Genomic DNA, 24,750 nt, shown 5'->3' with positions numbered 1-24,750 from the left:
TGTGGAAGCATCACTGGCAGTCGGGATCATTCGCCCATCTTAATCTCCTGCGGGAGCAAGATTTTTCTTTGTGGACAAGAAGGACAAGACCCTGTATCGATTACCGGGGTCTCAATGAAATAACTGTGAAAAATAGGTACCCTCTTCCTCTCATCTCCACCACCTTTGAGTTCCTGGAGGGAGTCAATGTTTTCACCAAACTAGACTTGAGAAATGCGTATCATCTAGTCAGGATAATGAAGGGGGATGAATGGAAAACAGCATTCAACACACCAACGGGACATTGAGTATTTGGTAATGCCTTTTGGACTAATTAAGGCTCCAGCTGTTTTCCAGAACTTTGTCAATGATGTCTTGCGTGACATGTTGAATGTGTATGTTTTTGTATATTTGGACGATATTTTGATATTCTCCCCGGATGAGGAGACTCACATCATTCATGTCCACTCTGTGTTGCATCGGTTACTGCAGAATGAAATTTATGTCAAGGCTGAGAAATGTGAGTTCCACAAGGCGTCCATTTCTTTTCTGGGTTTCATGCTGGCTCTAGGTGAAATCAAAATGGACCCTTCTCAAGGATGGTAAATTACATCCTTATCTCTCGAAAAAACTGACTCCAGCCGAGAGAAATTACGACATAGGTGACCGTGAACTGCTGGCTGTCAAGGTGGCTTTGGTGGAGTGGAGGCACTGGCTAGAAGGGGCTCAGACCCCGTTTTTAGTATGGACGGATCACAAGAACCTTGAGTATCTTAAGTCTGCTAAAAGATTAAATGCTAGCTGGACTGCGGTAAAAGAGCTCTGAAGAACACTCTTAGCCCTGAAGATTCCCCTGAAAACAGGCTTTATGTGGTCCCAACCTTAAGGGGTAGAGTTATCCACTGGGCTCACACTAACAGGACTGTATGTCAAACACAATCTGTGGTCGAACAGCGCTTTTGGTGGCCTAATGTTAGACGAGATGTTATCCATTACGTCAACCCTTGCCAGGTATGCGCTGCTAACAAGCCCTCTCGTCAACATCCTTCTGGGGAATTGCGACTCGTGCCAATACCACAACGTCCTTGGTCAGACATTTCCGTAGACTTTGCGACAGGATTACAGACCTCTAAAGGAAATACCACCATTCTCACAGTTGTTGACAAGTTCTCTAAGATGGCACATTTCATTGCAATGACGAAACTCCCCTCAGCTAAAAAACTGCCGAGTTATGATAAACCAGGTATTCAAGTTTCATGGTTTTCCCAAGAATATGGTATCGGATAGGGTCCCCCAATTTGTTTCACGAATTTGGAAGGAGTTTTGCAAATTAATAGGTGCTACCGTCAGTCTGTCTTCTGGGTTTCATCCTGAAACCAATGGACAAACTGAGAGGCTGAACCAGGACCTGGAGACTGGGCTCCAATGTCTCTCGTCACAGGAGCCACAATCCTGGACTCAGAAGCTGGTTTGGGTCGAGTTCTCTCACAATTCTGGTCTATCACCTTTTCACATTGTGCATGGTTACCAACCATCTCCTGCCACAGCCCCAGAATCCACAGTTCCATCTGCATTGACCTTGGTGAGACGCTGCAGGAGGACCTGGGAGCGACCCCACCAAATGCTGCTACGCCAAGGACGGTCCTACAAGACCGCAGCTGACAGTAGGACACTGACCCAGAACTACAAAGTGGGTCAGCGAGTTTGGCACTCCACCAAGCATCTTTCACTCTGGGTGGAGTCCCGGAAGCTTGCTCCCAGGTTCGTTGGGCCAGCATGCCCGTGACCCTAGTGAGGATAAGCAGTGTAGAAAATGGATGGATGGAGAAATAAAGACATAACCAAAGCTCTACAAAATCAAAACTCAAAATACTTGTACTTTTAAGTACATTTAGTGTGAGTAAATTACATTTGATACTTAATGTCAGCTACTTTAGGACCTTTACTCGAGTAATACTCTACAAGGTTACTTAAACTTCTACAGTACTGTCGTGGGTGTGTGTTATGGTTGTTGTCTTCCCCCTGTCTCGTACACACCTGCTCCTGAGAGCATCTTCCCAACCTGTGCCTCGTTTACCCTAATTACCCCATGCATTTAACATCGTGTCTCATTCTTTCTGGTCGCCAGTTCGTTGTACCTTGTTGTCACATTCCAGCATTCTTTGTTTCCACGTCACCGACTCATAGTAAGCCTAGACCCTGTTCTGATTATTGACCTTGCCTTTTTTTTTTAATACTGTTGCCTTTTCGGATTGCCTGCTTGTGTACCGATCTCTGCCCGTTTATTAAACCTCTCTTTTTGAAACTGTCCATTTGAATTGGAGTCGTGCATTTTGGGTCCTGTCCTCATGACAGTACTGAAGTTAGTTTCTGTTAAGATACTTGTATTTTCACTCGTGTCACTTAAGGTACTCTATACAAGACCAGCCATATCCATCCAACCTTAACCAGGCCAAAACCAAAGCTGAAACTTGCTATGCAGACTCTGAAATACCAGTAGGAGCATTGCAGGAGCTTTTAAAATATTTGCATAGTCACATCTGTTGCCCCAAAATGTCACGGCATATGTGCCTCCATGGGCTTATCTACTCCATTGCCGAAGAAAAAAAACAACTTTTATTATGACCTTGTGGAAGATGTATTGCAATATTTAAATTGAAATGATATTAATCACAGCACAGTCAGTGTGTTCATTGTTCTGTCTACCAAATGACACTCACGCAGACAAATGTTGTTTTTGAACATCTGCAGGATGCGTTGACAGCCCTGCCATTCGTTGCCGCTGCCATCACATGTGCACCACTGGGACACCTCTGTGCTGCTGTTGCTCACGTAGTTGGGAGTCATAATGGTGCCTGAAAAAGCCAAAAAACCTCTGTTTTACGTCTGCTAAGATTATTAATGCCCCGTGCCTCTGTTGAAGAGACCAAGCAGACTACTGACAATATTCGTGGTATTGCAACAGGGTCAAAAAATGTTTTGAAAGATACAGTAAGAGGGAAAATGAGGGAACAAGACAATTTGATGAGCTGCTGGTGGAAATATAAATGTGAGATTTTTTGCCGTACAGGAATCCCTAAGCGGCAGCAACAAAACAGAATTGAAGAATTGTCCATACAGAAGATGGAGAAAACATGACTTTTCGTGATTGTGTCTTCCGATTAGGAAATTTTAACAAAACAAAGAATTAAAAACCCTCATCAGGGGTTTTGATATTGTCTGAGTCAATGTGGTTTGTTACAATTTTATTTATATATTATATAAAGGGTTACATAATGGTAATGGCGAAACAGTACAGTATCTGGAAAGTACTCATGAAGTACTTTAGTATTATTTAATGGTTAATGTGTTTTTTTTAAAATTGTTCGGGAGTTAAAGCCAATTATTGCAGACAAACAAAACCACTGACAAAAGATGCAACATATTGCTAAACGCAATGACTGTTTCTAAAACTAGTAAAGAGTTGCTCTCTGGGGAGAAAAAGGATTATGAAAGCCAAATATCACTGCAAGACACCTGCGGATGATTTCTAATAATCCTTCACGCTGTGTTCTGCCTTTTCCACAAAATGATTCCATCCCTCAACAACATCTCTGCTTTCGTTTACTCACCTATGAGTCCGGCGTAGGCCTTGAGGCACATAGCTCTGCTCTCTCGCATGCAGCCAGAGGCAGACAGAGGAGCTGGCTGACAGTTGTGTTGGAAATCAGCAAACCGGGATCTGACACACAAAAATAAATAAATTAATAAATAAATAAAAATTATTCATTTCAAAAGTACCTTAAAGGTCAAATGTACTGATTCAGCTATATGGGTTCAAGACAATCCCAAAGTATCGCAACCAGATGTCTTCTGTATGACTTCTGTGGAATGAGCTGCTCTACCCAACTGTAAAATAACAGTTTTTGGAGGCTTTTGTTTTTGCATCACACACATTGCTATTGTTGCAGTCCATTAAAAAGTAAAAACGTCGATTGCGCAGGAAAGGAACCGAGCCTTATCACGAATAGCGGAAAAATAAGAGTAATTGATTACCTCAAAATGTTTATAATGGTTTATATTAATTTCAAACTCCTTTTACAACATTACCTTTAAAAATAAATGGCATACAGATTATTGGATTTGGAAAAAATTACCCTGGCATGTATGGCCCCGCTTGCAACCCATAAAATATACATTTTCAAGCAATTTGTCGACTTAAACTTTTTAATAGTCACTCAGCAAAACAAAAAAATACACAGGCGGCAAAGACTCTACATAACGTCTGCTAACAACCCCGGCTAAACTCAAATCCTCCCTGACAGACTGGATACAAAGATGAAAATCTTTGAGCAGTGGGTCACTTCACCATACTTCCTTGACACCAATTACTACTTTCCGATTAGCCAAGGCTTTGCTGCCATCTTGTGTTAGTTTAGCATTACAGACAGAGCTCAAAAGTTCCACAGAAAATAACCCCAATACGGGAACAGGTGACTTTATAAATGGTGAACCACAAATAGGCGGGTGTTCAAATGATCCCCAAATGCAATGAGTTCTTCACTTGAAACATGGATTTTTAAAGGTAAAAAAAAATGTCACAGCTATTTAAGATACGTACAGATACATTCCTGTTTTGTTTTTTTTTTCACATACATCCCCATGTTGTTATGCAGAGCAGAAGCAAAATTAATGTGGAACTCATACAGTATATACACTGTCTATGTAGTATAAACAAACAAAATAATACATGTAAAACATTATTGGATTTGTGTAATGTGGACAGAAGCATTCAGAACAATTGAAGCACAAGGTGAACATGTTCTAAAACAAAAACATTGTTCTCCCTCTTGTTTGCACATTTTGCCTATGACTGACAATAACATTCACCTCAGAAAATGTCCAGCTCTGTAATGAACAAGCAACCTTTCTCACCTACACAGCTCGTCCCTGGAGCAGTAGTTCTGCAGGTTGAGGCAGTTGGGCTTGCCCACTCGATCCTCCCCCTTAGTGTTCTCCTCATAGGAACAAGACGGTACGATGGTTTTCCTGCGGCGCTCCCCACATAGGGTGTCGGAGCAAGGGCAGAAGAGCAAGGCGAAGCTGTACTCTTCTGGGACACGCTCCAGGAAACGCCGCAGGGCTCGGTGGCACTTCTGACGGTTGCAAGTGTTGTCAGAGGCCGCCGCTCGCTTGGTGCACGCCACTACGTACTCGGAACGCAGGGAGCCGCATTTCTCATACAGGCCACAGTCTTGGGCCGCCTTGAGACACTGATTGTGACCGTCCACAGACACAGAAGAAGCTGGTGGGAAAACAAGAGTATCGTGTCGACAAGGAAATAACCTTGAATAATTCATTCATTCATTGTGTCATATCCGTGGCTGTACCTGCCATGATGGACGCCATATGTGACATGTCAATGTTTCTCACCAGGCTGAACTCCAATTCTTCATATGGAGACACTTCATACTCATCATATGCTAAAAACAGAAGTGAAGTCTTGTTTTCAGCAGTTTCACATAAGGGCCACAACATTAGGGACACCTGCACAATCTAATAGGATAAAAGAGCTGTATCCAAAATTCTCTCAATGCAAAGATAACTACAATGGCACTCAATAGAATGCAGACCTCTCCCAAAGCAGAATGAAACACCATACCCAAAATACAGTACCGGTATGTTTATCTGAAATTCTGGGCAACTGCATTGCAAAGCGGCGGCACGATGGGCGACTGGTTAGAGCGTCTGCCTCACAATACTGAGGTCCGAGGTTCAATCCCCGGCCCCGCTTGTGTGGAGTTTGCATGTTCTCCCCGTGCCTGTGTGGGTTTTCTCCGGGCACTCCGGTTTCCTCCCACATCCCAACATGGTATGTTGATTGACGACTCTAAATTGCCCGTAGGTGTGAATGTTTGCTTGTTTGTATGTGCCCTGCGATTGGCTGGCATCCAGTTCTGGATGTACCCCGCCTCCTCCCCGATGATAGCTGGGATAGGCTCCAGCACTCCCGCGACCCTAGTGAGGATAAATGGCTCAGACAATGCATGGATGGATGCATTGCAAAGTTTGTACCGATTGCTACATGGAACAAACTTGTTCTTACTTAGCTCATGCACCACACCGCAAGAACATTTCATAGAAATCAGATATATAGTTTTGAAGTTACTAGCTAATGACACAACAATATCTTTTCACATTTTCCTCAATTTCTCAGTGAATGATTCATGACAGAGGCGGGCCATGCATTTGGTACCTGGGCCTTCATTGAGGACTTACCCAACTTAATCTACCTTTTAATACCACCACTGTCACATCACAATTATAGAATCTATCAAAACTATATAAAAACAGTATAGCAACAAGCACACATGCATCATCTGGAGCAATTAAAAATTCATATTTATTAAACAACATTATTAAAACATCCATTCGTCCATTTTCTATACTGCGTATCTTCATTAGGGTCGTGGGTGAGCTGCAGGCTCTCCCAGGTGACTTCGAGAGAGGCAGGGTACACCCTGGACTGGTCGCCAGCCAATCACAGGGTACATATAGGCGAAAAAAATATTCATGCTCACATGCACACCAAAAGACAATTTAGTCTTTGACTGACCTTAGGCCCGCCGCACACCGAACAAGACAGCTGAATGCAACTCAAGTGTGTTATGCAGAGTTTTGCAACTAGTTTTTATTTTGCAGCAATTTAAAAGTTGAATTGCAGATGTAAAGGCCAATCAAAAATGCCTGAGCTTTCACAACAAAAATTACGTTACCGGGTACGAAATTAGCTCCAGCTGGCAGCTGCCAAGCCATACCAATTCTGTGTATTCAAATGTGTATATTGTGTTTTACTGTGATACTTAACTATTTATGATTTCATATGCACCTGTGCAAGTGTGGAGAGTTTCTCTCACCGAAATGCACAAATGCAGTCATGAATGGGGCAATCATTGCCAACTCCCTCTCAAATATTCACACTCTATCCATTAGTTCTCACCTGTTTCCTCTTTTTGTATTATTACAATATAGCTATAGCGACCAGGGAAGTACACTTCGTCCTTGACAAACACGCTTTTGTTTGTGGTTAAATAAAAAATAATAATAATACAGTACAGCATATATATGGAGCCTCAAAAAAAATAATTATCCAATAAGAACACCAGAGCTCACGTTTTTTTTTTTTTCCATTGTAGCAAGCATGTGTGCGAGGGGTCAATCGCTTGATGTGCAGATGTGAATCGCCGACTGCACTTTGTAGCCGATTGTCCAGTTCGGTTGCATTCAGTTGACATATGTATCCACTTTTTGTGACATATTTTGTTTGGTAGTGTACTGTGAGATTTTTCTCAATGTAAATTTCTGTTTTGGCTCTACAGAGGTTGGGAAACACTGATCTAAGGTATCTACCAAGGTTTACGATTCCTCTTCACTCGAGTTTGTGAAGGCAGAATCTTTTATTCAACTCTTGTGCTGGAATCTCATTACATTATGCAGGTGTGCATGCTGTTATGGTCAGTGAGTGTAGGTAAGCAATAAATACACAAACACACACACATGTGCGCACACACGCGCGCACACACACACACACACACGCTCACACACACACACACACGCGCGCACACACACACACACACACGCGCATGCTCACACACACAGATGGCAGAGCTTAAATCCCACCTCCAAACCTCACAGTCCAGTAGACCCTGAGGCAGTGTTCCTCTCGTCGAGATCCACGCTGACATTTGCACACTTGAAGGGGGCGATGGTGCTGCAAGGAGTTCTGAGCCTCCAGGCACTCTGTGCGGGCCTCCGGGCCGAGCGGCGAAACCGCCTCCTCATCTGCACAGTATTCCAACAGGCGGTACAGGACCATGCAGGACTGCTCTTGGATGCAGCCCTGCTCTGCCAGCAGACAGTCTAAAGAGGCCGATACCGGTGTGCTACCTGATGGAGACACAGTGATATGTTGTCTTTGTGGAAGGTGCTTAGCTGCAGGGTTAATTGTCCCACTGTTTGCTCTTAGGCTAAATAGGTTGTAATTAAGACAACAGATCAAATTAATTGTGCTCTGTGGACACGCCGGAGAACTACTCATTATAATAACCGCAAGGAAGATTAAATTGAATGCCCATAAGTGTTCTTCTTTCACAATATGGCCATAAAACACTGCAGTGGGCTGACTGGTTGGATTGATTGACATTCAGGGGGCCATCCAAGCTTCTGGACCGCATCCAAATAACCAGTCAGCTAATATTGAGGCACTGTTTAAACATTGAAGCTTTATGCTAAACTGTTATGACACCGCAATCCAACATGAGCCCATTATTATCGTTGTTTGAAACACACATCTCGCACTACATAATATCCTCCAATGTAAATCTTTTTCTTTTCCACCTCCGCTTTCAGTTCTAAAGCCTTTCTTGTGTCACTCCCCAGAGTGCATATTAGATACCTATTTGTGTGTCAGTTGCTGAATGGTGTCGCATTCGTATGTAGAACATTGACTTGCATTGAAAAAAGGATGTTGTTACACAGCCAACTTTTAGATGCCGCATGCCAAATCTTTCAGTTTTCACTTAAACAACCTTCAAAAATATTTCTGAAATATATTAATAACAATATAATACGTACATATAATAATATACTTAGTACAGAATTAAGTGAAAACACACCAACATTCAAATATTTGCAAAAAGAAAATGAAAACATACTGCACATGCACACACCAGAAGGACCAATAAATACCTGAAAAGATTAGTGGGACATTGTATCACACTCTATACTGGCCATTAGATCTTCCTGAACAATCTAATGACATCCAATAAAGGTCGGGTCTGTTTTTGTTCCAAATTATTATGCATCTAACATTTAATCCATTTTCCATACTGCTTATCCTCACTAGAGTCACGGGCGTGCTGGAGTCTATCCCAGCTGACTCTGGGCGAGAGGCAAGACCTGAACTGGTCACCATTCAATCGCAGGGCACATATAAACAAACAACCAGTCACACTCACAGTCACACCTACGGGCAATTTGGAGTCTTCAATTAACCTACTATGCATATTTTTAGGGATGTGGGAGGAAGAAATCCCTGAGAAAACCCACACAGGCACAGGGAGAACATGCAAACTCCACACGGGATAGGCCGGATTTGAACCCGGATCCTCAGAACTGTGAGGCAGATGTGCTAACCAGCATTGGAGATTTAATTTTTTTCTGGGGAGGTTTATGCGTATTTAGTTTCTCCTGTTTTATATCACTAATGCCAATCTCAAACAGGCTTGATGATTAAATTTCACAGGTGAGTCGAATTCAATATTACTTAAGGAGGTTGTTCCACGTTATTAAGCAACTCACAGTTTTCATGAGTAATCGTGAAAAGGAATGCTTTGCGAAAGGAATGAAAATACTTGACATTTCAAGAAAATCATTGCACTGATTTGTATTAAAAAAAGTTTATGTCAGTCAAATGCATCTTATTAAGCGAGCAGCTGTTAAAAAGCTACGGGTATTTCAAGCTGCTGATGTATCTGGAGTGACAAGAACCTCAATGCATGATCTTCTAAATACCTGTAGTCATGCAGAGTTGTCATAACGATTACTCACAAGGAAAAACGTTTGCAGGGGGCTCAGAAATACATAAAGACACATTTTCAGACTGTTTTATTCACTGATGAATTCTGTGCTACTTTGGGTGCTTTAGATTGGTGGCGTTCTGGATGGTTGGTGGCAGGACCCCATGTCATAATAAGGCTGCAACATCAGCAAGAAGTAAAATATAGAAATGTGTGTATAAAATATGTGGACATAAGGTTGGTATTCATGGTATGAAAAGAAGAACAGTGCCTTCTGCAGTAGAATTCTCATGCAAAACTAGTATGTTTATTAGTACATAAGTAGTAATTTAATAAGTTCATTCTTGTTGAAGTTTGCAATGTGATATGTGATGTGTGTATACAGAGATGTCTTTCTAATAAATATGGTTGCCTATTTTAGCTGTATTAGCATTAGCTGGAAAAAAACAATAATAAAAATTCAAAAGACCTCTCAGGATGTTGCGGTGAATGTCCACTGTAAACTACAACTATTACAATAAGCCTTTACATTTGTACCTCTCTGAAAGGATTAAATAATTTAATGTTAACTAGATATATTATAAAAATGTAAACATAGTCATATACTGCCCTGCAGTTCCATTCTTGGAGCCGGGAGGGCTTTGTTGACTCCTGTGTTCCTGATCCATGTCATTCCTGCCGCCAAGCCAGCCGCCTGTCCACGCCACCGGCTGCCAACGCACCCAGAACCACCGCCATTACCTTTCCTCAATAAAGTCATTTTACATCTGCCTCCGCCTGCTCTTGGATCCAGCTACTCCCCATACGTGACAGAATACTTTGGTCATTATGGACCCAGCGACTCCAGACGCACTGATGAACGCACTAACTCTCCAAGGAGCCCACATAGGAATACAAGAAAAGATTCTCCAAGAACTCATGGAATCCTTACACTCCCTCATACAACAAGTATCCCTCCTTTCCTCGACAATGCTATCCAAACTTCCACCTGTAACTACGCCTTCCGAGCCCGCAGCCTCAGAGCCACCCTGCCTCCTGTACAAAGAACCTCATGTCCCGCTGCCCGACCCCTACTCCGGGGACCTAGGTGCGTGTCGCCAGTTTTTACTCAATTGCTCACTCGTTTTCAACCTTCAACCATACAGTTATCCCACCGAACAATCCAAAGTAGCTTATGTCACTAACCCCCTCCGCAGCAAAGCAGCTAATGGTCCACTTCCTTATGGCAAAGCTCCTCCCCGGTACTCCACTCATTCGATTCCTTTTCCAACAAACTCCATAAAGTGTTCGATCACCCCGTTCATGGCAAAAAAGCCACCCGTCATCTCCTCACGCTCACGCAGGGTGCTAAATCAGCAGTGGAATATTCCATAGAGTTCCGGATATTGGCGGGTGAATATGGGTGGGATGACGCGGCACTTAGGGGGATTTTTTCTAATGGCCTTTCCGAGCAGCTCAAGGATGAGCTAGCAGTCCGGAACGAGCCCTCCTTTCTCGAGGATCTCATCGGCCTTTTTACCATCCGTCTGGATAACAGACTGTGAGAGCGAACACGAGAGAGGGGGGTTCGCTCGCGCAAAAGCCCTACCACTCGGAGCGCCGCGCCGTCAGCTTCACACCTGCCTCCGCACCGTCTTCCGCACTTCAGTCACTCCCCGTAGCCACCGAAGAGCCCATGCAAATTGAAAAGACACAGTTAGATCCACAGCAGTGTCAGCGTCGTATCACCCAGCGGCAGTGTATCTACTGCGGTCAATCCGGTCACTCGTGTCCCCTCCGACCAAAACACCAGGCTCACCGCGACCCTAGAGCGTCGTGGTGAGCCAAACCTCCATTCCCTCAAGCTCTCCCGCTCTCATGAGCGTTCCCGCTTTCATTATAGTTTCAGCTCATAACACCCCCATCGCTGCCCTGATTGATTCAGGTGCCGATGACTATTTCATTCATGAAGCCATAATTCACCAGCTCCAAATCCCTCTCCAACCACTTCCGTCCCCCAAAGAATGTCACAGCCCTGGATGGCCGAATTATCTCCCCTGTTACCCACCAAACTGTGGCATTCACGTTGCTTATTTCAGGAAATCACTGTGATCTCTCTTTTTGTTATCCCTTCCCCCATTAGTCCTTGGAATTCCCTGGCTCAAAAAACATACCAAGATGTGGCGCATACCTGTGAGGACGCCTCAGTTACGCGCTCTCTAGTATTGTTTTTGTCTTTTTCGTTCGTCTTTGGAGACATTACATGGCTCACTTACACAAGGGAAGACTTGCTAACCATCAAGTAGGCTACTTCGGACTTTCTTTCACCAACTTTCCCAAATCCCAAACTTCCCCCCCCCCCCCCCCCGTTTATCACCGGAGTAGCGACCGCGGTCTTTGGTGCATGGAGGCGAAGGCGACGCCACAGAGGGAAGCGAGAGAGGATACAGATTGGCGTTTCCGTCGATCCACCTCGCGAATCTACTCTCCCTACCCAACAAAATGGACGAGCTTCATCTTCTGATAAAGGCCAGTAAAGACTTCGGATGTTCCGCCGCCATGTGCTTTACGGAAACTTGGCTTTGTGAGGTTGTACCCGATGGCGCCGTCATGCTTCCCGGCTTCCATCTTCACCGGGCAGACTGCGACATGCAATCATCGGGGAAAACAAAAGGCGGCGGGATATGCTTCTATATCAATGAAAAATGGTGTACGGACGACACAGAGCTCAGCACACACTACAGCCCGCATTTAGAGCTGCTGTTTTTAAACTGTAAGCCATTCTACTCGCCTCGTGAGTTCGCATCGTTCATTCTCGCTGGTGTCTACATTCCCCCTCAAGCTAACGCTAACGCTGCACTGCTAATGCTCGCCGAACAAGTAAATGAAATTGAAAAAAAACCACCCGGACTCACCCCTCATTATTCTCTGGGACTTTAATAAAGCTAAACTCAAACACGAACTCCCTAAATACAAGCAGCACATTGACTGTCGTACCAGGGAAAATAACATTTTAGACCACTGCTATACTATGCAAAATAACACATATCCGTGCCAAACCTTGTGCAGCACTGGGCTCGTCTGATCACTGCTTAATTCACTTAATACCGACATACAGGCAATAACTTAAATGCATGAAGCCTACAGTGAAAACAGTGAAAATGTGGACTAATGAAGCAAAGATAGAACTTCAAAGCTGTTTAGACTGCACAGACTGGAGTGTCTTTGACAATTCAGCTGGCAGCCTGGATGAATATACGGACACTGTCACATCCTGTATTAGTTTCTGTGAAGATGTGTGTGTGTGTGTGTGTGTGTGTACCAACAAAGTCATTTCACACATTCAATAACAACAAGCCGTGGTTCACTGCCAAACTTAAGCAACTTAGACAAGCTAAGGAAGGCGCATATCAGAGCGGGGACAGGGCCCTGTATAATCGAGCGAGAAAACAGCTGACTAAAGAAATTGACATTGCAAAGAGAAACTATGCAGCAAAGTGGGGAAAACAGTTTAGCGCTAACGACTCTAAATCAGTCTGGCATGCATTCCAATCGCTGACCAATTACAAGCGACGATTACCCCAAGCTGAGAACAATAGCACACCAGGCAACGGCTTGAATACCTTCTACTGCAGATTTGAAAAGGACACTTTTGCACCCCATACCCACCCAGCCACATCACCGACCACAATCACACCTCTGACTTCTGCGTTAACCATCCACGAACAGGATGTGAGACGCATCTTCAAACAACAAAAGATTAACAAAGAGGCATGCCCAGACCATGTCTTCTCTCTCTACACGAACGACTTCGCCTCAATGCACCCGGCTGTCAAACTTCTGAAGTTTGCAGATGACACCACTGTCATCGGCCTCATCAAAGAGTGAGTCTGCACATTGACAGGCAGTGGAGCGGCTGGAGCTGTGGTGCGGCCGACACAACCTGGAGCTGAACACGCTCAAGACTGTAGAGATGATCAGGAGACAGCTGCCCCTCATGCTGTCCAGCTCCCTTGTGTCAACCGTCGAGGCAGTTCTACACAGCAGTCATTGAATCAGTCCTGTGTTCTTCCATCACAGTCTGGTTTGGTGCTGCTACAAAAAAAGACAAACTCCGACTGCAACGGACAATCAAAACTGCTGAAAAGATTGTCAGTACCCCCTACCGACCCTTGAGGACTTGCACGGGACCCTCCACACCCCGGTAACCAGCTCTTCCAGCTCCTTCCCTCAGGTAGGCGCTACCGATCAATGCAAACTAGAACTAGCAGACATTCCAACAGCTTCTTCCCTCTTGCAATCAACTTCTTAAACAGCTAACCTACAATTCCATTGCAACATGCTCCCAATTTTTTTGTCTTGAGTTTGTTGTCACATTTCTGTCGGGCCAGTTATACATACACGAGCACTCACTGTAGTAGTCTCGCCACGCTGCACTATTTGCATATCTGTTGTTGACCAATACTGGCCACTCATGCCAGAGTAGCGTTTGCCCCACTTGCACACTGACTGAGGAGTATCTGCAACATTTGCACAATCAACATTGTCCCAGATTATCGTGCTACTAGTCACTTTAAACTGCATACACTCCTTGAAGTCTCGGCGCCCTTTGCACAATGGTCATTGCACCGGACTATTGCTATATTAGTCATTTAAACTGCTCTCAGTGCTCGAGGACTCTGCATCTTTTTGCACAATTCATCCATCCATCCATCCATTTTATACCGCTTATCCGAGGTCGGGTCGCGAGGGCAGCAGCTTTAGTGGGGACGCCCAGACTTCCATCTCCCCAGCCACTTCATCCAGCTCTTCCGGGGGGATCCCGAGGCGTTCCCAGGCCAGCCGAAGGATGTAGTCTCTCCATAGTGTCCTGGGTCGTCCCCGTGGTCTCCTACCAGTGGGACGTGCCTGGAACACCTCACCAGGGAGGCGTCCGGGAGGCATCCGAATCAGATGCCCCAGCCACCTCATCTGGCTCCTCTCGATGTGAAGGAGCAGCGGCTCTACTCTGAGATCCTCTCGGATGACCGAGCTTCTCACCCTATCTCTAAGGGAGAGACACCCTGGGGAGGAAACTCATTTCGGCCGCTTGTATCCTGGATCTTGTACTTTCGGTCACGACCCACAGCTCGTGACCATAGGTGAGGGTAGGAATGTAGATCGACCGGTAAATCGAGAGCTTCGCCTTTCGGCTTAGCTCCTTCTTCACCACAACGGATCGATACAAAGTCCTCATCACTGCAGACGCTGCACCGATCCGCCTGTCGATCTCCCGTTCCATTCTTCCCTCACTCGTGAACAAGACCCCAAGATACTTGAACTCCTCCACTTGGGGCAGGATCTCATTCCCGACCTGAAGAGGGCACACCACCCTTTTCCGACTGAGGACCATGGTCTCAGATTTGGAGGTGCTGATTCTCATCCCAGCCGCTTCACACTCGGCTGCGAACTGCTCCAGTGAGAGTTGGAGGTCACGGCTTGATGAAGCCAACAGAACCACATCATCTGCAAAAAGCAGAGATGCAATACTGAGGCCACCAAACCGGACCCCCTCTACGCCTCGGCTGCGCCTAGAAATTCTGTCCATAAAGGTTATGAACAGAATCGGTGACAAAGGGCAGCCTTGGCGTAGTCCAACCCTCACCGGAAACGAGTCCGACTTACTGCCGGATATGCGGACCAAACTCTGACTCCGATCGTACAGGGACCGAACAGCCCGTATCAGGGGGTTCGGTACCCCATACTCCCGAAGCACCCCCCACAGGACCCCCCGAGGGACACGGTCGAACGCCTTCTCCAAGTCCACAAAACACATGTAGACATGTTGGGCGAACTCCCATGCACCCTCGAGGACCCTGCCAAGGGTGTAGAGCTGGTCCACTGTTCCACGGCCAGGACGAAAACCACACTGCTCCTCCTTAATCTGAGATTCGACTTCCCGACAGACCCTCCTCTCCAGCACCCCTGAATAGACCTTAACAGGGAGGCTGAGGAGTGTGATCCCCCTGTAGTTGGAACACACCCTCCGGTCCCCTTTCTTAAAAAGGGGGACCACCACCCCAGTCTGCCAATCCAGAGGCACTGTCCCCGATGTCCACGCGATGTCAACCAGGACAGTCCTACAACATCCAGAGCCTTGAGGAACTCCGGGCGAATCTCATCCACCCCCGGGGCCTTGCCACCGAGGAGCTTTTTAACCACCTCAGTGACCTCAACCCCAGAGATAGGAGAGCCCGCCTCAGAGAACCCAGACTCTGCTCCCTCATGGGAAGGCGTGTCGGTGGAATTGAGGAGGTCTTCGAAGTATTCTCCCCACCGGCTCACAACGTCCCGAGTCGAGGTCACCAGAGCCACATCCCCACTATACACAGTGTTGGTGGTGCACTGCTTCCCCCTCCTGAGACACCGGATGGTGGACCAGAATTTCCTCGAAGCCGTCCGGAAGTCTTTCTCCATGGCCTCACCGAACTCCTCCCATGCCCGAGTTTTTGCTTCAGTGACCACCAAAGCTGCATTCCGCTTGGCCAGCCGGTACCCATCAGCTGCCTCAGGAGTCCCACAGGCCAAAAAGGCCCGATAGGACTCCTTCTTCAGCTTGATGGCATCCCTCACCATTGGTGTCCACCAACGGGTTCGGGGATTGCCGCCACGACAGGCACCAACCACCTTATGGCCACAGCTCCGGTCGGCCGCCTCAGCAATGGAGGCGCGGAACATGGTCCACTCGGACTCGATGTTTCCCGCCTCCCTCGGAACATGAGCAAAGTTCTGTCGGAGGTGGGAGTTGAAACTCCTTCTGACAGGGGATTCCGCCAGACGTTCCCAGCAGACCCTCACAATACGTTTGGGCCTGCCACGTCGGACCGGCATCTTCCCCCACCATCGGAGCTAACTCACCACCAGGTGGTGATCAGTTGACAGCTCCGCCCCTCTTTTTACCCGAGTGTCCAAGACATGCGGCCGCAAGTCCGATGACACGACCACAAAGTCGATCATCGAACTGCGACCTCGGGTGTCCTGGTGCCAAGTGCACGTGTGGACAACCTTATGCTTGAACATGGTGTTCGTTATGGATAATCCGTGATGAGCACAGAAGTCCAATAACAGAACACCGCTCGGGTTCTGATCGGGGGGGCCGTTCCTCCCATTCTGCCCTTCCTGGTCTCACTGTCGTTGCCCACGTGAGCATTGAAGTCCCCCAGCAGAACGATGGAGTCCCCAGCAGGAGTGCTCTCCAGCACTCCCTCCAAGGACTCCAAAAAGGGTGGGTACTCTGAACTGCTGTTTGGTGCATAGGCACAAACAACAGTCAGGACCCGTCCCCCCACCTGAAGGCGGAGGGAGGCTACCCTCTCGTCCACCGGGGTGAACCCCAACGTAAAGGTGCCGAGCCAGGGAGCAATAAGTATACCCACACCTGCTCGGCGCCTCTCACGGTGGGCAAGTCCAGAGTGGAAGAGAGTCCAACCCCTCTCAAGAGGAGTGGTACCAGAGCCCAAGCTGTGCGTGGAGGCGAGTCAGACTATATTTAGTCGGAACTTCTCGACCTCACACACCAGATCGGGGTCCTTCCCTGCCAGAGAGGTGACATTCCACGTCCCTAGAGCCAGCTTCTGTAGCCGGGGATCGGATCGCCAAGGTCCCCGCCTTCGGCCACCGCCCAGCTCGCACTGCACTCAACCCCTATGGCCCCTCCCACAGGTGGTGAGCCCATGGGAAGGGGGACCCACGTTACCCTTTCGGGCTGTGCCCGGCCGGGCCCCATGGGTGCAGGCCCGGCCACCAGGCGCTCGCCTTCGAGCCCCACCTCCCCTTTTTGCACAATTGTCCCAAAAATCTTTTTTAAATTGGACCGGCATTACCAGATAACTTGCAACCCTTTATTGCTCAGTGACTGTTTTTCTCAATGTCTTCATGTCTCAAAAGTGTTCTCTGTCAATTGACTGTCTGCTGTTGTACTAGAGCGGCTCCAACTACCGGAGACAAATTCCTTGTGTGTTTTTTGGACATACTTGGCAAATAAAGATGATTCTGATTCTGATAACCCCGCCATAGACTAGACACACTTAGTCATCAGCGGATGGAGCCCTCACTGCCACTCACACTGCCTGCTCTCAGCTATACCTCCCTCTGGTAAACTGCCACCCTCTTCCACGCCCATTGACCTCTCCCAAGTCCCTGAAAAATATCATGATCTCTCTCCTGTGTCTCATCAAACACCTGTTTGGAACATCCCACAGGTGAACAGGCTAATTGGGAGCAGGTGGGTGCCATGAGGGGGTATAAAAGGTCATTCACAAGCAAAGATGGGGCGAGGTTCACCTCTTTCTGAATAAGTGCGTGAGAAAATAGTCGAACAGTTTAAGGACAATGTTTCTCAACGTACAATTGCAAGGAATTTTGGGATTTCATCATCTACGGTCCATAATATCATCAAAAGGTTCAGAGAATCTGGAGAAATCACTGCATGTAAGCGGCAAGGCCAAAAACCAACATTGAATGCCCATGACCTTCGATCCCTCAGGAGGGACTGCATCAAAAACCGACATCAATGTGTAAAGGATATCACCACATGGCCTCAGGAACACTTTAGAAAACCAATGTCAGTAAATACAGTTCGGCGCTACATCCGTAAGTGCAACTTGAAACTCTACTATGCAAAACAAAAGCCATTTATCAACAACACCCAGAAACGCCGCCGGCTTCTCTGGGCCCGAGCTCATCTAAGATGGACTGATGCAAAGTGGAAAAGTGTTCTGTGGTCCGACAAGTCCACATTTCAAATTGTTTTTGGAAATTATGGACGTCATGTCCTCCAGGCCAAAGAGGAAAAGAACCATCCGGACTGTTATGGACGCAAAGTTTAAAAGCCAGCATCTGTGATGGCATGGGTATCTTACACATCTGTGAAGGCACCATTAATGCCGAAGAGTACATATAGGTTTTGGAGAAACATATGCAGCCATCCAAGCAACAGCTTTTTCATGAACCCCCCTGCTTATTTCAGCAAGACAATGCCAAACCACATTCTGCACGTGTTAAAACAGCGTGGCTTCGTAGTAAAAGATCGCCGGCACTAGACTGGGCTGCCTGCAGTCCAGACCTGTCTCCCATTGAAAATATGTGGCGCATTATGAAGCGTAAAATACAACAACGGAGACCCCGGACTGTTGAACAGCTGAAGCTGTACATCAAGCAAGAATGAGAAAGAATTCAACAATTCAACAAAGCTTCAACAATTAGTGTCCTCAGTTCCCAAACGTTTATTGAATGTTGTTAGAAGAAAAGGTGATGTAATACAGTGGTAAACATGACCCTGTCCCAGCTTTTTTGGGTGTGTTGAAGCCATAAAATTCTAAGTTAATGATTATTTGCTAAAAACAATAAAGTTGATCAGTTTGAACATTAAATATATTGTCTTTGTAGTGTATTCAATTAATTATAGGTTGAACATGATATGCAAATCATTGTATTCTGTTTTTATTTATGTTTAACACAACATCTCAACTTAATTAGAATTGGGGTTGTACAACCTGACCCTGCCAAGATCCGAGCAGTCGTTAACTGGCCCACTCCCACCACCCGTAAAGAACTACAACGTTTCCTTGGATTCGCCAACTTCTACCGTCGATTCATCCGCATTTACAGCAAGGTCGCTATTCCCCTCACTAGCCTCAAATCCACCAGCTCCCTCTTTCAATGGACCCCGGCAGCATCCCAAGCATTCAGTCAACTCAAGACCCTGTTCACCAGTGTGCCCATTCTTCGCCACCCCAACCCCTCCCTCCAGTTCGTGGTCGAGGTTGACGCCTCGGACACGGGGGCAGGGGCTCTCCTCTCGCAGCGAGACCCCACGACCCAGAAACTTCATCCCTGTGCCTTTTTTTCCCGTCGTCTGTCTCCTGCCGAAAGGAACTACGATGTCGGCAACCGAGAGCTACTGGCCATTGTATGGGCCTTGGAAGAGTGGAGTCACTGGCTGGAGGGGGCTGAACTACCACTCATCATTTGGACAGACCACAAGAATCTCTCTTATCTCCGTTCCACCAAATGCCTTAACCCTCGACAAGCTCGCTGGGCTTTTTTCTTGAGCAGGTTTAATTTCAACCTCTCCTTCTGTCCTCGCTCCCAAAACAGCAAACCAGATGCCCTGTCTCGACTTTACTCACCCCCCACCAGCCCTGACAAACCAGAACCCATCCTTCCTTCCTTGTGCTTCGTTGGAGCAGCCACTTTGGAGATCGAACAGGTGGTTAAGGAGGCCCAAAAGACTCACCCGGATCCCAAGACTGGGCCTCCAAACCGCTTGTTCGTACCCGATTCCGCACGCTCTGATGTTCTTCAGTGGGCTCGCAACTTAAAACTCACCTGTCATCCTGGCATCACCCGTACCATTCAGTTCATCCAGCAGCATTTCTGGTGGCCCAGCCTTGTTCAAGACGCCCGGGAGTTCGTCCAAGCCTGCTCCGTCTGTGCCCGAGGGAAGTCTTCACACCTGCCCCCAGCTGGGCTGCTGCGTCCATTGCCTATCCCTAGCCACCCTTGGTCCCATATCGCTCTGGACTTCGTTACCTGTCTACCTCCTTCTGAAGGTAACTCTATCATTCTTACTATTGTCAATCACTTTTCCAAATGTGTCCATTGCGTACCCCTCCCCAAACTACCATCCGCCTTCGAAACTGCTAACCTCCTTGTCCAGCATGTCTTTAGACTCCACGGTATTCCCATCGATATTGTCTCTGACAGAGGTCCTCAGTTCTCATCCCTGGTATGGAAGGTATTCTGTAAATCGGTGGGCGCAGCAGCCAGCTTGTCATCAGGATATCATCCGCAGACTGAGCGGGCAAACCAATCCCTAGAATCAGCACTCCGTTGTGTTGCCGCACGCAACTCCTCCTCCTGGAGCTCATTTGTCCCGTGGATTGAGTACGCCCACAACTCCCTCACCAGTTCCGCTACCGGTATGTGCCCATTCATGTCTTGCTATGGTTACCAACCGCCATTATTCAAAGAACAGGAGCAGGCAGTGGCAGTCCCTGCCGTCAAGGATCATCTCCAGAGAATCCAGGCAGTGGGGAAAGACGTCCGAGCGGCGTTGACCCGGTCCGCCGCACGCAATAAACATCTTGCGGATCGTCATCGCTCCCCGATGCCCGAATACAAGGTGGGCCAATCTGTCTTGCTTTCTTCTCCCGACCTCCTACTTCAAACTGAATCCCGTAAGGTCACTCCCCGTTTCATTGGCCCTTTCCCAATTACCAAAATTGTCATGAACGGAACAGAGGATAGGACCCAAAAATGCACGACTCCAAAACAAATTGAGAGTTTCCAAAAAGAGAGGTTTAATAGACGGGCATAGGTCGGTACACAGGCAGGCAATCCAAGAGAGGGAACAGTATCCAAAAACATGAGGCAAAGAGACAAGGTCGATAATCGGAACAGGGTCAAGTCTTACTGTGAATCTATGACGTGGAAACAAGGAATGCTGGAACGCGACGACAAGGTACAACGAACTGGCAACGAGAGGAAATGAGACACGAGGTTATATACAAGGGGTAATTAGGGTGAACGAGGCACAGGTGATCAAGATGCTCACATGAGCAGGTGTGTGTGAAACAGGGGGGGAAGACAAAACCCGGAACACACACATATGACAGTACCCCCCCCCCCCCCCCTTAACGGCCGGCCCCAGACGGCCCTGGGGCCCCTGGATGCGCAACGTGGAAGTCCCGAATGAGCGAATCATCCACGATAAACGCAGACGGTACCCAGGAACGCTCCTCAGGCCCATAGCCCTCCCAGTCCACCAGATATTGAAATCTCCTGCCCCTCCGACGAGATGACAACAGCCGCTTCACAGAGAAGACAGGGCCCCCATCCACAAACCGGGGGGGAGGAGGGGGCCTGGAAGGCGGGACCAGAGGGGACTCCCGGGCTGGCTTGAGTAGGCTGACGTGAAAAGTAGGGTGGACCCGCATAGACCTTGGGAGCCTCAGCTTCACGGTGACAGGGTTGATGATTTTTGTGATGGGGAAGGGCCCAACGAACCTGGGAGCGAGCTTCTTGGACTCCACCCGGAGTGGAATATGTTTGGTCGAAAGCCAAACTCGCTGACCCACTTTGTAGTTCGGGGCCGGTGTCCTCCGACGGTCAGCAGCGGCTTTGTAGGACCGTCCCTGGCGCAGCAGCATCTGGCGGGCTCGCTCCCAGGTCCTCCTGCAGCGTCTCACCAAGGTTAATGCCGCTGGAACTGTGGATTCTGAGGCTATGGCAGGAAACAGAGATGGTTGGTAACCATGCACAATGTGAAAAGGCGATAGACCAGTGGATGCAGAGGGGAGGGAATTGTGGGAGAATTCGACCCAAACCAGTTTCTGAGACCAGGATCGCGGCTCCTGTGAAGCGAGACATCGGAGCCCCGTCTCCAGGTCCTGGTTCAGCCTCTCGGTTTGGCCGTTGGTCTCAGGATGAAACCCGGATGACAGACTGACGGTAGCACCTATGAGTTTACAAAACTCCTTCCAAAATTGCGAAATGAATTGGGGACCCCTATCAGACACCACATTCTTGGGGAAACCATGGAACTTAAAAACCTGATTAATCATTAGCTCGGCAGTGTCTTTAGCTGAGGGGAGTTTTGGAAGTGCAATGAAGTGCGCCATCTTAGAGAACCTGTCAACAACTGTAAGAATGGTGGTATTGCCTTTAGAGGCCGGTAATCCTGTAACAAAGTCTACGGAAATGTCTGACCAAGGACGTTGTGGTATTGGCAGGGGTCGCAACTCCCCAGAAGGACGTTGATGAGAGGCCTTGTTAGCAGCACATACCTGGCAAGCATTGACGTAATCGCTAACATCCCTCCTAACATTAGGCCACCAAAAGCGCTGTTCGACCACTGATAGCGTCTTGGCAATGCCTGGGTGACATACCGTTCGGTTCGTGTGAGCCCAGTGGATGACTTTTCCCCTTAAGGTCGGAACCACATAAAGCCTGTTCTCGGGGCAATCTTCAGGGCTAGGAGTGTCTTTCAGAGCCCCTTCAACCGCAGTCTCAATGTCCCAAACAAAAGCGGAAATGAAGCATGACTTAGGCAAAATAGTCTTAGGGTCGGACAAAGAACTCTCCTCGGAGAAAATGCGTGACAAAGCATCTGGCTTACCATTTTTAGAACCCGGTCGGTATGATAACGTAAAATTAAATCTAGAGAAGAAAAGAGCCCATCTAGCCTGCCTCGCATTTAATCTTTTGGCAGTTTTAATATATTCAAGGTTCTTGTGATCTGTCCATACTAAAAACGGAGTATGTGCCCCCTCTAGCCAGTGCCTCCACTCCATCAAAGCCACCTTGACTGCCAACAGTTCACGGTCGCCAATGTCATAATTTTTTTCAGCTGGGGTCAATTTTTTGGAGAGAAACGCACAAGGATGTAACTTATCATCCTTGAGAGACTTCTGGGAGAGCACTGCTCCTATTCCGGCATCAGACGCATCGACTTCTACCACAAACTGCTGTTTGAGATCTGGCAAAGTAAGGATGGGAGCGGAGGTAAAGCTCGACTTAAGTTTTTGAAAAGCTGCATGACAAAGCGGGTTCCATACAAAAGGTTTGTGTGGCGAGGTAAGATCATGCAAAGGAGAGGCTATAGAACTGAAATTCCTGATGAATTTCCTGTAGAAGTTTGCGAACCCTAAGAACCTTTGTACATCTTTGCGTGACGTGGGAGTAGGCCAATTAATAACGGCATCGACTTTGCAAGGGTCCATCTTGACTTCACCTTGAGCCAGGACGAAACCCAGAAAAGAAACGGACGCCTGGTGGAACTCACATTTCTCAGCCTTGACATAGAGTTGATTCTGCAGTAACTGCTGCAAAACAGAGCGGACATGAATAATGTGAGTCTCCTCATCCGGGGAGAATATCAGAATATCATCTAAATAAACAAAAACATAAACATTCAACATGTCGCGCAGGACATCGTTGACAAGGTTCTGGAAAACAGCTGGAGCGTTAGTAAGCCCAAAAGGCATTACCAAATATTCATAATGTCCCGTTGGTGTGTTGAATGCTGTTTTCCATTCATCCCCCTCCCTTATCCTGACTAGATGATATGCATTTCTTAAGTCCAGTTTTGTGAAAATCTTGGCTCCCTCCAGGAACTCAAAGGCGGTGGAGATGAGAGGAAGAGGGTACCTGTTTTTTACCGTGATCTCATTGAGACCCCGGTAATCGATACAGGGTCGCAGGGTCTTGTCTTTCTTGTCCACGAAGAAAAATCCTGCTCCCGCAGGGGATGAAGATGGGCGAATGATCCCGGCTGCCAGTGATTCTTCTACGTATTCCTTCATGGCCTTGTGTTCCGGCCCTGAAAGAGAGAACAACCTCCCTCGTGGGGGTGTGGTTCCAGGCAGCAAGTCAATAGCACAGTCATAAGGTCTGTGGGGTGGAAGGGATTTGGCCTTGGACTTGGAAAAAACATCTTTAATATCCTGATAACAGGTGGGCACTTGATATAAATCAGGATCCGCAGATGGGGTCTGTGGAGTGTCCTTAGAAACATGACCCTGAACATCACGTGGCGGCTTGAAACAGTTCCCTCCCAGTTCCATTATTGGAGCCGGGAGGGCGCTTTGCATCCTCAATCTCTCCCCTCTCTGTTTTCAGCACCTGTCTCCAATCAGCCTCATCACCACCGGTGTATATAAGCCTGCCTGTTCCAGGAAATCCTCACCAAAGTATTGCAGTTTCTTCCAGCGGTACCACGGCCCATTTACCTCAAGTAAGTCACTCTATTCCTTGTTCCCTTTGTTGACTCCTGTGTCTCCTTGTTCTCAGTGTTTTCCCCCGTCTTCCCGATCCACATCATTCCTGCCGCCAAGCCAGCCGCCTGTCCTCACCACTGCCTGCCACCTGTCCACGCCACCGCCTGCCAACGCACCCAGGACCACCACCATTACCTTTCCTCAATAAACTGTTCATCATTTTACATCTGCCTCCACCTGCTCTTGGATCCAGCTACTCCCCATACGTGACAAACATTTCAACTCTAAAAACATTTATTTCAATTTTATAGACTTACTGACGACTATTTACATATTTCTGTGAACATCATAGTCAAGTACAATTATAGTGTGAATGTAAATCAGATTTTAACAACTTACTGACTCAAGTTCCTTCATCTATGACGTCATTGAAGGTGTCTCAAACAAACTTGAAACCATGCCATTTGTGCATTATT

General features: G+C 47.3%; 1 protein-coding gene across 1 annotated transcript in view; it reads right to left on the bottom strand.

The window, feature by feature from the left end:
* LOC133467621 (GDNF family receptor alpha-4-like) overlaps positions 1–24,750 on the bottom strand; it is a 55,752-nt gene that overhangs the window by 10,574 nt on the left and 20,428 nt on the right. The window contains exons 3-7 of the mRNA XM_061752677.1: positions 7,639–7,905; positions 5,349–5,441; positions 4,894–5,263; positions 3,591–3,700; positions 2,700–2,834 (exon numbers count right to left, since the gene is read on the bottom strand). Coding sequence (XP_061608661.1) covers positions 2,700–2,834; positions 3,591–3,700; positions 4,894–5,263; positions 5,349–5,441; positions 7,639–7,905 — 975 coding nt within the window. The remainder of the gene's footprint in view (positions 1–2,699; positions 2,835–3,590; positions 3,701–4,893; positions 5,264–5,348; positions 5,442–7,638; positions 7,906–24,750) is intronic.

This window comes from Phyllopteryx taeniolatus, chromosome 17, assembly GCF_024500385.1.
Source record: "Phyllopteryx taeniolatus isolate TA_2022b chromosome 17, UOR_Ptae_1.2, whole genome shotgun sequence".
NCBI classification, from domain to species: Eukaryota; Metazoa; Chordata; class Actinopteri; order Syngnathiformes; family Syngnathidae; genus Phyllopteryx; species Phyllopteryx taeniolatus.
The sequence above is the reverse complement of the archived record's forward strand: the minus strand, read 5'-3'. Positions and strand labels throughout refer to the sequence as shown.